General features: G+C 34.4%; 4 protein-coding genes across 4 annotated transcripts; all 4 read right to left on the bottom strand.

The window, feature by feature from the left end:
- Positions 1–524: 524 nt before the first annotated feature.
- HELRODRAFT_64773 (hypothetical protein) lies at positions 525–1,259 on the bottom strand (the record flags this gene model as incomplete). Its single annotated transcript, XM_009017545.1, has 1 exon — positions 525–1,259. A coding segment is annotated over one exon (735 nt), but the record flags the coding sequence as incomplete, so codon positions are not given.
- A 255-nt stretch (positions 1,260–1,514) lies between these two features.
- On the bottom strand, positions 1,515–3,905 carry HELRODRAFT_64184 (hypothetical protein; the record flags this gene model as incomplete). Its single annotated transcript, XM_009017544.1, has 2 exons — positions 1,515–2,641; positions 3,731–3,905. Coding segments are annotated over 2 exons (1,302 nt in total), but the record flags the coding sequence as incomplete, so codon positions are not given.
- Positions 3,906–3,986: 81 nt separating this feature from the next.
- Positions 3,987–6,683, bottom strand: HELRODRAFT_64794 (hypothetical protein; the record flags this gene model as incomplete). Its single annotated transcript, XM_009017543.1, has 3 exons — positions 3,987–4,957; positions 6,008–6,185; positions 6,447–6,683. Coding segments are annotated over 3 exons (1,386 nt in total), but the record flags the coding sequence as incomplete, so codon positions are not given.
- Positions 6,684–10,590: 3,907 nt separating this feature from the next.
- HELRODRAFT_160593 (hypothetical protein) lies at positions 10,591–13,638 on the bottom strand (the record flags this gene model as incomplete). Its single annotated transcript, XM_009017542.1, has 4 exons — positions 10,591–10,823; positions 11,037–11,308; positions 12,897–13,020; positions 13,542–13,638. The coding sequence occupies 4 exons, from the start codon at positions 13,636–13,638 to the stop codon at positions 10,591–10,593; spliced, it is 726 nt and encodes a 241-aa protein (XP_009015790.1).
- Between the last annotated feature and the right edge of the window lie 2,783 nt (positions 13,639–16,421).

The raw sequence follows: 16,421 nt of genomic DNA, 5'->3' as shown, positions 1-16,421 counted from the left end.
AATGTCGACAATGATTTTAAACAAAATAAATTTGTTACGAATCGAATTATTCATTACGATCAATGAGTAAATAAGCTATATAAGCCAACCGATATTAGTACAAGTAGCTCCGTTTCTACAAGGATTGGAGGAGCATGAAGGGCCGTTAAAACATTGGTCAGCAATAAAGACACCAGCACAACACGTATAACCTGTTGCTGTATTCTTGCAGGTTGATCCTTGTTCATATGTATGTGTGTTTTGTTTCAATGTTATATGTTAAAACTCAAAGTTATTCCAAATCACTTTTTTCAAACTGTATAGAAAAAAATGGCACATAAAGTTGCATATAATGAACTAAATAAAAAATTCGCAGCCCTATAGAATAAAGTCAAAAAATCTATTTATACAGTGAGCAGGAAAGCAGTTACCATTTATGCAAGGATTAGATCTACACGGTAATAGGGTCTCACAGTTTCTTCCTCCGTACATCGTCGTACAATTGCAAGCGTAGTCGTCATCCAACTCAACACAAGTCCCTGTTTTCATGTGTCATAGTTTTGAAAAGGCATTGCTTTGTTTAATTCACATGAAGACTTAATTTCGTCATTGAAATTAATAAATTCCAACTTACCCTGATGAATGCATGGCACACTTGCACACCTTGAAGTAGTTTCACATCTGAGCCCGGTAAATAACGATCCGCAAATGCAAGTTGGAGTGCCCGTTGAATTTACACAAACTCCGTCGTTCAAACAAATGTTGACAGTGCAAGGATTTTTCAATTCACAGTAGCGACCAAAGAACGGTGACAGACAAGAACAGGTGAATTGGTTGCCAACAGACAGACAAGTTCCACCGTTTTGGCATGGTTGATTGGAGCATGCTTGAGATATACCACATGTCGGTCCCGTGTAACCAGGCAAACACGAGCAATTGTACGACCCATTTAAATCCATACATATTCCGGAATTTAGACAAGGATTGCTGGAACATTGTTTGAAAATTTCACATCGTGTGCCCGTATAAGCCGGAGTGCAAGTGCAGGTGTAAGCATTTAGAATTGAATCAAATTTGCAAACTCCGTTATTTAGACAAGGATTTGTTGTGCATAAATTTATTTGTGAACAAGTACTTCCAGTGTACGGTTGAACACAAGTGCAACTGAAAGTATTATTTATTTGATTAGACGTACAACTTCCACCATTCAAACAGGGCGAATTGAAACATGGGTTAAACTGAATACATCTATCTCCATAATATCCTGAAAAACACTGGCAGATGACGTCAACTCCAGTAGAACCACCTAAAGAACACAATCCTCCATTTTGACATGGGAAGTCAAAACAAGGATTTTTTAACTGACATCTTATTCCTACAAAACCCTGTATACAGCTTTGGGAAATAGGATGATGATAATCAAGTTTAAAATATAAATAATGAAATACGCATAATATACATAAATATGTAATATATTTATTAATATAATTTATTCATTTATAACATAAATTAAAAATCAAAATAACAAAATCTAATTAATTTTCTAACCTGCAAATAAATGTACCAGCACTAATAGCGCATGTGGCATTGTTAAGGCATGGATTGCCACTGCAGGGGTTGGACGAACATGTTGGTCCATTGAATCCAGTCGTACAAGCACAAACAAATGATCCACTTGTCCCTACAGAACATGTTCCTCCATTTTGACATGGATTTGGTGAGCAAGGACTTTGGCTATTGCATCGTTCTCCTACATATCCAAGTAGACAAGTGCACGTGAAAGATAAACCGCTGGCGTCTAATGAACATGTACCGCCGTTAAGACAAGGAGCACTGGAACATAAATTGACAATTGTTTGGCAAATGGTCCCTGAGTAGCCAGCAGGACAATTACAGTTAAAATTAGAACCATTCCTAATGCACTGGCCATTATTAAGACAAGGATTTGCGATACAAGGATCACGAATTTCACATGTTGTTCCAACCCAACCAGATGAGCATGTGCATGTAAATAAGTTTACATTCACAATACAAATTCCGTTGTTTTTACAGGGGTTAACACGACACGGATCAAATTCGGAACATGTCAGTCCATAAAAGTTTGGTGGACAGGCACAAACAAATCCATTTGTAGTAGCACTGCATGTGCCATTGTTTAGGCATACTGAAGTAGAACAAGAATTAGACAGGGTACATTGCGGGCCAGAAAAACCAGGTCTACAATCACAAACGTACGTTTCATTATAAATTCCAGTGTTTCGACAAGTTCCTAAGTTTGCACAAGGAACATTCAAACACGGGTTAATTACATTACAAATTTGACCAACATACGTGTTAGTACATAAACACTTGAAATTTGCAGCATATGGTACAGTGGTTGAAACAACTGACGTGCATACACCATTGAGACATGGAGATGATTTACACGGATCAATGGTAGAGCATGTTGGATCAACAAACCCGTCAGGACATTTGCACTGAAAACTATTTGAAGTGGTTGAAAAACTGCAAGTTGCAGCGTTTTTACATGGGTTAGAAAGACAAGGGTTTGGTTGACCACAATAAATGCCGACAAAATTAGGCAAACATTGGCAAGTAATAGGACCAGTTGAACTAGATAAGCAAGTACCACCATTCAAACAAGGATTGTTTCGACATGAATCTAACTGATTACAAACTTGACCATAATAACCTCCAACACAGTTGCACGTAAACCCAGTGTTGTACAAACCTGTAAGAACACAAGTTCCTGAATTTTGGCACGGACCACTGAAGCATGGACTAATGAGTTCACAATTTTTGCCAACAAAAAATGTTGGGCATTGACATAGGTAGTCAGAAGAATTTGTAAGCGAAACAACACAGCTGCCACCATAATTGCAAATTACATTTAAACATGGATTTGATGATTCACAAAGTAAACCAGAATAAATAGATGAACATTGACATTTAAAACCAGTTACAACGCTAGAATCACGAATACATGTACCACCGTGCGTACAAGGTGTTGAATCACAAGGGTTTTGAATATTTTGACAGCGGTCTCCATAAAAGCCATCAGTACATTGACACAGGATAGCACCGGCATTAGAAATGGAACAAATGCCATTATTCAAACAAGGTTTGGAGAAACAAAGATCAATATTTTCGCATTTTATTCCCATGTAACCAGGCAAACAGCTGCAGTTGAATGTACTTGTGCTATTAGATGGCATTACTGTGGAACACTGAGCTCCATTTAAACATGGAAAACTTAAACATGGACTAGCCACGTTGCAAATACTTCCAGAGTAGCCATTAGTGCATTGACAAATGAAATTACCATTTGAAGTGGTTAGACAAGTACCATTGTTTAGACAAGGATTGTTAAGTAAGCAAATATTTGACAGTTCACAAAATTGTCCAAAATAACCAGGGGTGCATGAACAACTGTATGAGGTTCCTTGAACTAAACATATTGCACCATTCGAGCAGTTATTGCCAAAACACAAATCGCGGTTTTCGCACAATAATCCAGCGTAACCAATTGGACATTTGCATTCTCCTTTTGCCAGGCCAGTTGATAAATTCACAACGCAGTTACCTCCATTAAGACAATTAATTAACGGACAAGGATCAGACATTTCACAATTTGCTCCAACATAGCCTGACGAGCACTGACATTTGGCCACTATTTTAATTGTCGACGAACCTTGAACAATTGTTGGAGTGACAATGCACATTCCACCATTCAAACATTGTATATTGAGACAAGGATCGATCGTTTCGCATAATGTTCCAAAATAATTAGGCGGGCACTGACAAATGAACGAAGAATTTTGACTCGCAGTCGAATTAATCGATAGACAAACCCCTCCGTTTAAACATGGCTGAGGAAAGCACGGGTTTGCAAATTGACAATAAACACCCATAAAATTAGACGGGCATGTGCATGTATATTGATTATTCAAATTGTTAAATGCACAAATTCCTGAATTCAAACATGGATTACTTAAGCATGGACTTGGAAGTTCACAAAACGTTCCAGCGTAATTTTGAGTACATTTGCAGGTAAAATTACTGTTATTAATACCATCAGATTTTACACACGACCCTCCATTTAAACAAGGATTTATAAAACAAGGATTTATCAAACTGCAATTTGTACCAATCCACTGTGGAGAGCATTGACATAAATAGGTTCCGACCGTACTCGATGATATACAGCTACCATTATTCAAGCAGGGATTATTTTGATGACAAGGGTCTTGAGTTTCACAAAACGTACCAAAAAATCCCTGGTTACAAGTGCACGTGACTAAACCATCATTTAAGTTACAAGTTCCACTATTTTTACATGGATTCGGGGCACATAAATTCAAAACATTGCAATTTGGTCCAGTAAAACCAGACTGACATTCGCAACGATAATTAGAAGTCGAATTAGCAGAATCAATTAATAGACACGAACCGTTGTTAAGACATGGATTAACGAAACATGGATTTACAGAGCCGCACGTTGAACCAAGCCACTGGGGAGGACATAGACAAGTATATTTTCCAGTCACGCCGTTGTTGGTACAAGTTCCATTATTAAGACATGGAATTGGAAAACACGAATCTTTTGACTCGCACAGTGACCCATAGTAACCAGGCTGGCATGAGCAAGTTACAAAATTATTAGACAGACGACAAGTTCCGTTGTTAAAACAAGGATTTACTAAACAATAATTTATTAGATTACAATTAACACCGGCAAATCTTGGCAAGCAGTTACAAGTGTAAAAATAATTTGTACTATTCCCTGAACTAAGACAGGTACCATTGTTCAAACAAGGATTAGAGAAACAAGAATTAGGAACGTTACAATTAAGACCGGTCCACTGTGAGTCGCACTGACATGTGTACCCTGATAATCCATTTAGCGTATCAATACAAACGCCATTGTTTAAACACGGTGAAACAGGGTAACAAGGATTTTTTGTTTCACATAGAGCACCTTTAAACCCTTGAGGACATAAACACGTAACAGTACTCCCATTTAAATTGCAAGTTCCATTGTTCAAACACGGATTTGTAAAGCATAGATTTGAAATACCACAGTTAGGGCCAGTGAAACCAGGCGAACATTTACAACTGATCGACATCGTTGAATTAAATGTTTCTGGAACTAAACAAGTGCCATTATTTAGACACGGATTGATATTGCAAGGATTATTAAAGTTACAATTTGGGCCTATCCATTGAGCAGGACATTGACAAGAGTATCCATTTGACGTACTATTCAATAAACAGGTACCATTATTCAAACATGGTGCAAGATAACATGGATCCTGAGTTTCACAAAAGTTTCCCAAATATCCTGCATTACATTTGCATGTTATTTTACTGTCAGTTACAGTGCATAATCCATTGTTGAAACAAGGATTTGGAGTACACAAGTCTGTTATGTTACAAATGAGCCCACTGTAACCAGTACGACAAATGCAACTGTACGATGTGCTAGTTGGGCCAGTTGGAATGCATAGACCATTGTTCAGACAAGGGTTATTAAAGCAAGGATCTTGAAATTCACAACGGGTTCCAGAGTATTCAGTCAAACAAAAACAGACAAACTGATTCGAAGACCCGTTGACTGGTTCAACAAAAGTGCATCTACCTCCATTAAGACAAGGTTTTACGACACAGGGATCTATATAGGAGCAAAAACGACCAACATAATTCAATTGACATTGGCATTGAAAACCAGCATCGTTGATTGTTCTGTCGACTGGAACGCATGTAGCGTTGTTTAAGCATGGAATAGTAGAACAAGCGTTTGAGTTTTCACAAGAAATTCCAGAATAACCAGGTGGACAATCACAAACGTAATTCTTATCAGAGTTGTTTGTTAGACGACATGTGGCTCCATTTTTACAAGGGACAGATAAACATGGGTTGCGCTGAGAACATAATATTCCAAAATACTCCGGCGTGCATGTGCATGTGAACGAATTGCTATTACTATTTGACGAGCATGAACCACCGTTCTGACATGGTTGCAATGCACATAAATCAGGTATAGATGCACATGTGGATCCAGTAAATCCATTTCTACAAAAGCATGTATATTGTCCATTGTTTGTAGCAGTACATGTACCCCCATTTATACATGGCTGAGATGAGCAGGCGTCGTTTTTTTCACATGCGGTTCCAGCATATCCTTGTTTACATTGACATGTAAACTCCTGATTTGTCGGTCCCAGTAACAGACATGTTCCTCCATTGTAGCAAGGCTCAAATTGACATGGATTTGGAATTTCACAAAACTTGCCAACAAATCCTTTTAAACATTTACAAGTATAATTAGCAACAACAGCATTTGCATTTGCACTTAACAAACATACACCGCCATTTTGACATGGTTTCAAAACACACGGATCATTCAATTGACAATTATCACCATAATAGCCTGGAACACAAACACATTGAGAATTTATTCCATCGACAGTTGTGCATGTTCCCCCGTTCAAACAATTATTTACAACACACGTGTTTTTTGTTGCACATGTGCTTCCAGAATATCCAGGTAAGCATAAACACACGTACGTGTTTATTCCATTGAGAATGCATGTTCCGTTGTTAGTACAGGGATTAGAGTAGCAAGGTTGACTTATCTGGTTTTGACATTGGGCACCTGCAAATCCTAGGCTGCATAGACAAGTATATGTGTCTCCTATTTGAGATGGTTTACAAATTCCGTTGTTTAAACATGGCTGGCTATTACAAGGGCTTAATAATTCACAGCGCAATCCTGAAAATTGTTGTGTACATGTACAGTTTATTTCAGGGTTTTGTGTGGATCCAGAAAGAGAACATGTTCCACCGTTTAAACATGGTTTAAATATACATGGATTTGGGTAATAACAAGTAGCCCCTACAAACCCGTCCAGACAATTGCAGACATATTTTGGTTCTACGGCGTTACTGTTTGGAATACACTGACCACCGTTTAAACAGGGATTGCTTAAACAAGAATCAATAGATGAAAAAATTTGACAAAATGTACCAGTAAACCCAGGTTTGCATCTACAGAACAACTGACTTGCATCCGTAACTTCGCAATTACCATTGTTTGCACAAGGTGAGGATAAACAGGGGTCAATTGCATCACACAAGACCCCGACAAATCCCGAAGCACACAAACAGGTAAATCCTATTGATGTTGCACTGTTTATTACGCAAGTTCCTCCATTGAAACATCTTCCTTGAAAACAATAGTCCACATTAGAACAGAGTGTTCCACTGAAACCAGGTTTGCAAAGACAAAGAAAGTTGTTGCCTCCAAGCCACGAGCATGTTCCGTTGTTCAAGCAAGGATTGTTCATACAAACATTTGCTTGAGCACAATTGTCACCACCGAATTCGATGCGACAAGCACATTCGTAGCCACGTGGGTTAGAAGAAACTAGTTGACAACTTCCTCCATTTTGGCATGGATTGAACTGGCAATAATTTTTGAGTTGGCATTGGGTCCCTGCATATTCAGGAGTGCATCTGAAATTATTTTGTTTAACTAACTAGAGAACTCTCAATTGTTCATAATGTAATACTTTACGATACAGAATATCTTTTAGAGAATGTGAAAAAGTTGATAGTTAATGCATGAATAGCAATGTTAAAAAGAATAAAATGATAACTAAACTAGTACTTTATTTATATATTAAAAAATTGTATTGAGTAAAATAAGAATAAAACAAATTTAATTTGTTTACATTAACCTGCACACATAATCAGGGAAAACAGGATTTCCAACGTTAATACATGTACCATCGTTGAAACATGGTTTTTTGAAGCACAACGAGGTGACTTCACAGTTTGAGCCACTAGTTTCTTGGGGACACAAACAAGATCTCGTCAATCCATTTGTCTGGCAAACACCTCCATTGAAACATGGGTTAGGAATGCAAAGATTGTTGTTGACGGTACACTGAGGACCTGTGACGCCAGGAGGACACTGACACATGCCAGTTGACGGGTTGCAGTATGTCGTTGCCAGCGTGTTTGAATTGTTGACGTAGTTAAAATTGTTGCAACCCCAAGTTAAACAGCCAGTAAACTGTTCACAATAAACACCTGGCAGCCAGTAATTATTTTATAAATATTATTATGTTTTCACAAGGGTTGCGATGTTTTATTGAAATGAAATAAATTCAACCAGCCTCCGTAATACAAAGGACACGTGCAGACGAATTTATTGTCGATGCTGTTGCACAATCCTCTATTTAAACAGGGGTTTGAAACGCAACGATCAATCAGTTGTTCGCACAGCTGACCTGACATTGCAACAATGAATTAAATTACGTGCAGCATAGTAAAATACAAAGTGATCAATAACTAGAGTAAACCTAGCAACCTTGAAAACCTGGAGTGCAGTAACATTCGAAGTAACCGGCTGGGAGGTTGCGGGAACAGCCCTGTTTCAATCTGCTGCAACATATGCCACCATTTTGGCATGGCTGAGAGGAGCAAGCATCAATTTCTATTTCACATTTGCTTCCAGTGTAATAAGCATCACACTTGCATGTAAACGAATTAATCCCGTCAATGCACGTTCCTTTGAAATTAAATTAAATAAAAAACAATATAAAATTTTAAATTGCAATTGCATGAGTTTACTTTTGTTAATATAAAATTAAATTATTCCAAAGTTGCTGAAACCTAGTGGTAGTAGTGTAATATTGAGGTCAGCAACTATGTACCAAATTTAAACCACGAACCGCAACAAACGATTGATCAATGCTTATAGGGTGACGGAACGAACCGTGAATGGAGCAGTCAGATGTTGGACAGTCGTCGACATTGTACTGACACAAGTCACCCACGTATCCAGGCAGACAAGTGCACGTTGGCCTGTTGGAAGGTGACACCGCTGGGTTGCACGTTCCATAATTTTGGCACGGATCGCCTTGAAATTGAACAACACAGTGAATTAACATTTATTATACTGTTTTTATTGTAATACGCATCATACTTGCATGTAAATGAATTAATTTAGAATTTGTTATTCCTTATTCTTTCATTCAAATATAAAATACATCCTCGTGTTATAATTTGGATGTACACAAGCTGATGAAATATATGAAACAAATTGAGTGCTTAATCTAAATAACATGAATCATTTATTTAATGCTGTTTTTGCGATTCAACAAATGAAGTACCTAATTAATAATAATAAGTTTTTACGGTAGATAGATGAATGACATTTTCGCAATAGAAATTACCAACACACTGCATTTTTCACGCTAAAACAGACACCTCGCTCGTTTTAAAAAATATGGACAATTTGTACGGATTAAAGTAGCCACTAATTTTACTGCGGCATATGCGTTTTTTAACAAATATGTAATAGAGAAACATATTTGGTGAAATGAAATTTATAAGAAAGCAGAAAATGACGGAAACTAACTGGAGCATAATTGAACTCTCTCGCAAGTTCTGCCAGCCATGTTAGGGGGACAGTTACATCGAAAAGAGTTTAATTGATTGACGCAAGTAGAACCAAACAGACATGGGTTTGATTGGCAGTTGTTGACCAACTGATCGCAATTCGGACCTTTTACAAATTATTCATTCACAATAACTAAACAAATAAGTTTTTTATAATTCAGTTGACAAATATCAACGTTTTAGAGTAAATGAGTTAGAAAATAATCATAATTGTTCTACTTTTAACAGCTCTCCTGTTGAATATTAACCTGTAAACCCAGCGTTACAAATGCAGAGCGGACCGTTAAGTTGATTGACGCAGGTTGAATCGTTGCGGCATGGTCTGGTGAGACTGCACCAATCGATCCTCTGCTGACACTGTCTGCCCGTATATCCAGGCAAGCAAGCGCACAGAAACCCGCTTCCGGATATCTTTTGAACGTAAAAAACGTTTGGAAAAAATTTGAATTTCAGTGGAAATAGACAAGAGGAATGTAATCGGTGCAAGTTTAATCACTTGATTGGACGAATTAACTAACCTGCATGACAACAAGGCAAAGAAAAAATTATTAGATATTTAAAAGATGGTTTTAAGAAAAATCCAGCAAGAGAAAAACTAACTGTGCAAGTTCCATTGTTGAGACACGGTTGTGATCCACAAATGTTGATGCCGAGCTCGCAGTTGCCCCCTGTGTAACCTTCGTAAGTTTAGGTTTATGTCTAGTTTTCTACAGTGACATCCATAAATTATTCGTAAACTTCGTCAATTATCAAGTTTGTATTCTGTTTTGTATCAAGTTTATGCTTAGTATTGTAGTATTGTACAATTATATCAACAAAATTATGTAATTTGTATTAATGGCTATTAGATTCATTTTCGCATTGCTCTAACGGGCCTAACTTATGATACATAATGAAAACTACCTGGTCTGCAGCTGCAGTGATATCCGCTGTCGACATCGGTGCACACTCCGTTCACGCATGGGTTCGTGAGGGTGCACATGTTGCTGCTACGTTTGTACTGCATCATCCAGTCAGGTTATTTGGAGTATAAATAAAAATGTAATAAATGGACAAGTATTTTTTAAAGATACGCGCAAGCAATACATAAGTTCATTCCGCGAGCACTGATTTTTATTTACATAAACTTTAAAATGTTGCTTATTATATACGGAATTTTAACATGAAATAAAAATTTAGAAGGCTGCAAATTACTCTTTTGTGAATGATGTCCGTAAGTTTCTTGAGAGGTTGTAGTTGAGGTTGGTAGACGAGAGTCTGATCACGCTCACCGACGTACTTGTAGCATAACGCAAATGCTACTGAGAGGATGTTGTCGCTCGAATGAGACAGACAAGAATACGATTCTTCACAAGTTGCAATTATGCAAGGATTCACTTCCAGGTTCATAAAATTTAAATAAGTTTTATGCGCCAGCTTTCGAGTAGTTTGATAATTAATATAAACATACATAATGTTTAAATAAGTTCATTTTATAATTTACGGTCGGTTGGAAAAATTATTCGTAACACTAAAACACAAACAAGTACGAATGCGTCAGAACAGTTGCTTTAAAATTAAATATTATTCGTGATCTAAGCAACAATAACCATGAAGACACGTCGCGTGTGATTCGTCCTGTCCATCCGGGCAGTCTTTAATTCCATCGCAGAGCCAGGCAGGTGGGATGCAAGATGAACCACGCGTCAGATCGATACACGAGAGCCAGCGATTAGGTCGCTGGTGCGGCTGATGAGTTTCAAAAATCGAACTGCTGTCTCGTATGGAGGTAGCCGTGATTTTCGAGCAGTTGTCGAATATTTCAAACGATGGAATCACATCTACGTTGAGAGATAGAAAACAAAATAATTTTGCCAATTCGCTGGTAAAAATAATTTTTTTAAATAATGTGATGAGTTTACGTTATCATTAAGTTCAACACTAAGAAACGCGAAAGATCATTAGAAATTCATATCGTATCACCGAGATATAAAAAGTTACACATCAATGTGAAATTTTTATAATTTTTATATAAGAAGCTGTTAGACTCACTTCCTGAAAATATCAAAGATTTGGATAAAACAGTGAAAAAACGTAAAAAAACTAATAGAAAAGAAAACAACATTTTTATAATATCTGTAAACAATTTGATCCAGTAGAAATAAAAATTTAGCTAAACGTGGTGAAACGTATTGACCACATTCTACGATTCACCATGCTTATTTACCGCCAACACAACAATTTATTATCGAGTAAAAAAATAAAATTTTGTCGTGCTTAATCAAACGAATTATTTATTTTGAAAAAGAAAATCAGATTAGATTATAAACAATTCTCTATATATACATACATACATACATATATACATACATACACACACACACAAATATTTATATCTAATTTTTAATTTTTACACATGTTTGCGTATAAATGTATGTGTATGAACGCCAAGCCAATATTATATTGATGCTGCAGTGTAACAGGTGTACAGCGGCTTGCATGAGTAACTAACAAAAATTAACAACAAAAACACGCGTCATCGATGAAAAAATTATTCATCGAACACCATATCACATCAACAAATTTTCGCATTGTTTATGATGCTAACAAAATAACAATAATGTCAATAATAATAACATTAACAACAACAATAATAATAATAATGTTAATAATAATAATAAACAGTACCAACTGAAACCAAATTTATTGATGTCATAATCATTGAAACATTCATGTCATAATGAAGTTTTAAACATCTAAACTCTTGTGAAATGCACAGCAGATTTCAAGTTTGAAATTCTTGCTAAAATGTCTGCCAACAGTCTAACAATGTATGAGCAAAAAACTAGTAAGGTAAAAATCGATTTTTCATCGCAGTACGCAGCTAGAAAACATAAAAGTTAGCTTCGGTCTATTCGGTTAGAACACATTCGCAAACAATACTCCGTGGAATATGCAAGTCGATAATATACTAAAGCAAATTAGTTTGCTTTTAGTATTTTTAAACTTGCTTTTGCTAAGAAATTTATGTGGCCTCATTTCATTAACATAAAACAGTACTTTTAATTGCAGTACTCGCCCATAGCATGCCAAGCACATCAAGAGTTAAACCTATCTCTTTCAATTTTTATATTAAGCCAAATCGTGATGATCAACGATGATTAATGAGATCCACCAGCTGGTCTTGAAAGGTGTCCTAAATCTTATGACTGAGAGGTAGACAGAGAAGGCGAAGAGGTTCAAAAAACGGACCATAGAAAACAGACTTTACTTGAGTATTTTCATCAGTAATCATAACATCACGGACAAGGCAACTAGAGGCCTGGCTATTTGACATTATCTAGTTTAGCAACTTTTGTGATATATTCTCGAGTACTGGCACGCTAAAGCATAACAAAACGTGTTACATTATACGTTGGTCGCCATGCTGAGGCAACGAGGGAATACATTGTTCGATTTTATCCATTTACTTTACTCTACAGTAAAAAAGATCTCCTCCATTTTTAGTTAAAGAATTGAGTTGGCACCAGTGTGTCGGAGTCGGATGAAAAATATCCCACTCTGACTCTTTATTTTTATGTTTTTTACAACATACTGGAAAAGAATTATGTGATATTATTCATATTATTAGCATTTATTTTCAGTATTGAAGATGATTGCTTATCTCTACATATATTTATCCCTTAAAAAACACAATCTCAAAAAAAATTTTCAGGAAAAAAATAAAAAATTTTGAAAAATAAAATAACATTTTTCAGAGTCGGATAACTCCGGCCCCTAAAAAATCCAACTTCGTGAGCATTAACCACGTTTAGAACTATGGAGACGAAACACATTAAAATGTTAAACAATGTATCGCGTTAACTAAACATAAAAATTATCATATCCATTCGTTGTTAGTTTTAATCTGTTGTAAGTTTTTTTACTTGAACTCAACAACTAAAATTCTACTGCAATAGTTGAACGATGTTAAATTTCAATCAACATTTTTGCAATACAATTATTTTAATTTCTCTATGTATACGAAAAAAAACAGGTGGAAATAAATAAGTATAAAATATGCTGAGGTACGAATAGAAAAAACGGTATTTCACAATGAGCATTGACATTATAACCTCCAGCATTCAACATTCGTATGAAACTCAAGGGTACCCAGCTTCTAGTCGAGTTTATGCGAAGAAAGCTATAATTCTTGCCTAAATAAAACTCCATGATATAAATAACTTTAACCTAGAAAGCGTAATTCTTATTGAAAAAATCAATCTAACTTGTAAGGCAAGTCATAGAAAATACTGAGTCCTTTTTCATATAAATGCCAAGACAAACATCCAACGCATTTAATTATAAAGCACTGTGTAATTTGACCTGATATATTGCACATGATAATTAACTGAAAAGACCAATTTTCAGAAGAATAATTACCAGCTAATTCCATTCTGATTATAAAACTGTGATGGCTAACTTAATAAAGTAAAATTTATATATATTTATAAACAATTTGACAGTAGTAATAAATAAAAATTCCATGGTATGATGCCAAATTTGAAATGAAATTTTATAACAGTTGAAAACCTTTGATTACAACATATCTTGTGATTTTTTTTAAGCAACTTGAAAAGCAAAGAATAAATAATCTTTAAAAATTAAGGAATGACAGAAAATGCAACATTTTAAGAAGAACAGAATCAACAAGCAAAAACTAGCAGTTCTCTTATAAATTATATAAATAGAAAAACATAATAAACATCATGTATAAACAAAATTTGAGAAACTAAAATATCATGAAAACAAAAATAAATAATAAATTATAGCTATTCAAATTGTACATCATTATTATCTAGGACATCGGCTTGAAATGCTGAAGAATTGTTTTTTGATTCAGTATCTGTATTGTTGATTGGAACTCTTGGCTTAGATTTGAACATCTCCTGCAGACAGGTTCCCACAAATGGTAGGATGGCACACAATCCACATGACACCTTCCAGAACACGCATAATACCCACAGAAAGAATAGAAATACAACCACAGTTGTGTAAATGCTCAGTTCATATACTTGAGAATTCATATTCTTTACCTCTACCTGCCTGAATGTTTGAATTTTTTTCATTTAGAATTTGATTTTAAATTTATTAATTAAGTAACATTTTAATAATTAATTATTTTTAAAGTAATATTTTATTTACAATGAATATCAATAAGATTTTTTTAATCATTATACTCTTGACTCTTATCTCTAATGATTCATTTAGATTAGAAGAATATCTGACAAAAAATCACACTAATTACTCTATCTATATGACATCATAAAAATGTTAATTTATTAATCTTAATCAAATGTTTGTAGTGATACATTTACATTATAGTTATATATATATATATATATATATATATATATATATATATATATATAATGATTTATAAAACGCTTTTTAGGAACAGGCAACAAACAATAAATCAGATGAAATAAAAAAAACCAACCAGGTTTTGTTTTCCTCAACTTTTTAAAAAAGTGAAATAGATACTATTAATTTATCTTATTATAAAAAATGGTTTTTTATGTTATCTGTTCACACACTTTACCACTATTTAATATAATTTGTGACAAATTCAATCATCATTTCATTATTCTCATATTAATTAAATTTAATTTAATAAATTGAAATTCATAAGTTCAAAATAAAAATTCATAAAATAAAATTTTACAATAATAACATAATGATAATGATAATCCAATAATAAATACTATACTATATAGTATAGTATAGTATAGAGACTTATAGAGAGTTACTATAGTAATATTTGTTATAGTATATAATATATATATATATATATATATATATATATATATATATATATATATATATACTATATATTCCTCTCCAATAGATAGAAGAGGAATAAAAAAAAGTTATCAGGAACTCCTTAAAATTAAAATCCAACAATAAGTATTTGTGAAGAGATAAATTTAGTAGTAAATCACTAATTAGTAAATCTTTCTTATTAATAACTTCAAAATTAGCTGACAGACTCACTGAACGAACGCAAAGAAAATTTGAAAAACGTATTTCTGCCCTAAGACAATTATTGACGGGAGTGAAAATGGAATCGGAAAAAGTAAATTTTTAAAGGGTGCGTTTATCAAATTGAAAAAAAATTGACAAACGCATTTATACTCATATATACTATTCTATTTATGTGTATACAAAACAAATAATCAAAAGGGTAATTAAATCAATTAACCAAATTAGATTTTAAGCGAGGAGTAATGAAGTTTAGTACCAAAAAGAACAAATATGAAAGGAAATGGTTTATGGTTTATTTGTTTCTCACTACATTAGAATTTATTTAAAAAATTTTTTTGTCTTTAATTTATCATGATTATATTAAGAATGAATTTTGTTCAGATGAAAATAGGGAATTTGTGGAAAAAATTGCACTACCGTATTCTCGCCATATAAATAGAATATAGAATTCTTGCCAATGGACACTTTATCGTGGAAATGAGTGGCTTGAATTGAACGTGTATTCATTATATTCTATACATATTTTAGAATTGAACGTGTAGTGACACATTCATTATATTTTATACATGGGATCATCAAATGGCAGATCTCCAGTGGCCCAACTTCAGCACTACTGCATAATTTTCAAACGAACTTTGGGTCAAAAAATTTCAAAGTTTTCAAAAATAGAAATATATGGAATTATCGATCAGAGATCATTCCTAAATGATTATGATTGCTTAGAAAAATGTTTCAAGCATACAACAATTCTGTTAGCCAGACCAATATACAGTTAGACCCATTTCCAATTTGCAATCTAGTACCGACTAAATTATGGCTAGAAAATTTTCTAACAAACATGTTTGGATGAATGGGTATAACTTACAAACACACACTGCGTCTGTGTATGTGTGTGTGTTTATTATACCGATTATTACACAACAATTGTAAATAAATAATTGTATATATAAATATACATATATATAAACGTG

This window comes from Helobdella robusta (assembly GCF_000326865.2).
Source record: "Helobdella robusta unplaced genomic scaffold HELROscaffold_2, whole genome shotgun sequence".
NCBI classification, from domain to species: Eukaryota; Metazoa; Annelida; class Clitellata; order Rhynchobdellida; family Glossiphoniidae; genus Helobdella; species Helobdella robusta.
This window is presented reverse-complemented; position numbering and strand designations above follow the sequence as displayed.